The sequence below is a fragment of the Colobus angolensis genome, unplaced genomic scaffold (assembly GCF_000951035.1).
Source record: "Colobus angolensis palliatus isolate OR3802 unplaced genomic scaffold, Cang.pa_1.0 Scaffold66, whole genome shotgun sequence".
NCBI classification, from domain to species: Eukaryota; Metazoa; Chordata; class Mammalia; order Primates; family Cercopithecidae; genus Colobus; species Colobus angolensis.
The window spans coordinates 1,767,881-1,768,516 of record NW_012120265.1 but is presented as its reverse complement, the minus strand read 5'-3'; the positions used below and the strand labels follow the sequence as shown (position 1 = coordinate 1,768,516).

General features: G+C 57.2%; 1 protein-coding gene across 5 annotated transcripts in view; it reads right to left on the bottom strand.

Moving 5' to 3' along the window:
• Positions 1 to 636, bottom strand: part of FCHO1 (FCH domain only 1) — a 45,132-nt gene that overhangs the window by 18,570 nt on the left and 25,926 nt on the right. For all 5 annotated transcript variants that reach the window (XM_011925759.1, XM_011925762.1, XM_011925760.1 and 2 more), the window contains 2 exons: positions 377 to 529; positions 76 to 180 (listed from right to left, as the gene is read on the bottom strand). In XM_011925759.1, coding sequence (XP_011781149.1) covers positions 76 to 180; positions 377 to 529 — 258 coding nt within the window. The remainder of the gene's footprint in view (positions 1 to 75; positions 181 to 376; positions 530 to 636) is intronic.

Genomic DNA, 636 nt, shown 5'->3' with positions numbered 1-636 from the left:
TGGGATTTCTGCAGCCCATAACCTCCAGGGCAAAGGCATGTGTGGGTCTTAAAGGTACAGATGTCTGCTTCTTACCAGGGCCGAGTCCAGCATCTTCTGCTCAAAGTCAGCTCGGGCTGAGTTGTATTTTTCCACTGAGCGTCGCAGGCTCTCTGCCGCCTTCTTGGTTTTAGTCTCTGCCTACGAAGCCCAGGGAGGAAACGGGGATGGAAGGGGGACACTCGGGGCTTCCCCCAGGCCCCATCACCTCGGGGTACCCAGGGTGTGATCACCCACAAGTTCCAGGACCGTCGCTCTGGGACGTGTTTCCACTCTCTGATCAGGCAGCCCCTCTGCCCCATGGCAAATTCCTCAGAACCCCCCACTGTGAGCCCACCTTGTCCATCTCCTTCTGGCTGGTACTCTCCCTCCGCAGCCGCTCCTGGTCCATGCAACGGTTCAGGTAGTTCTCGCGGGACTTGGGCAGGAGCTGGCTGACGCCCGAGAGTACCTGCACAGCATCCAAGGTGCCCACCACTTCCTCCTTGCACTGCAGGGATAGGAGGGGAGATCGTGGGTAGACTGTGAAATTCCTGACCTCCCAAATACTTCATGCCAGCGCTAGTCTTTTTCTATGTGTGTGTGTGTGTGTGTTTT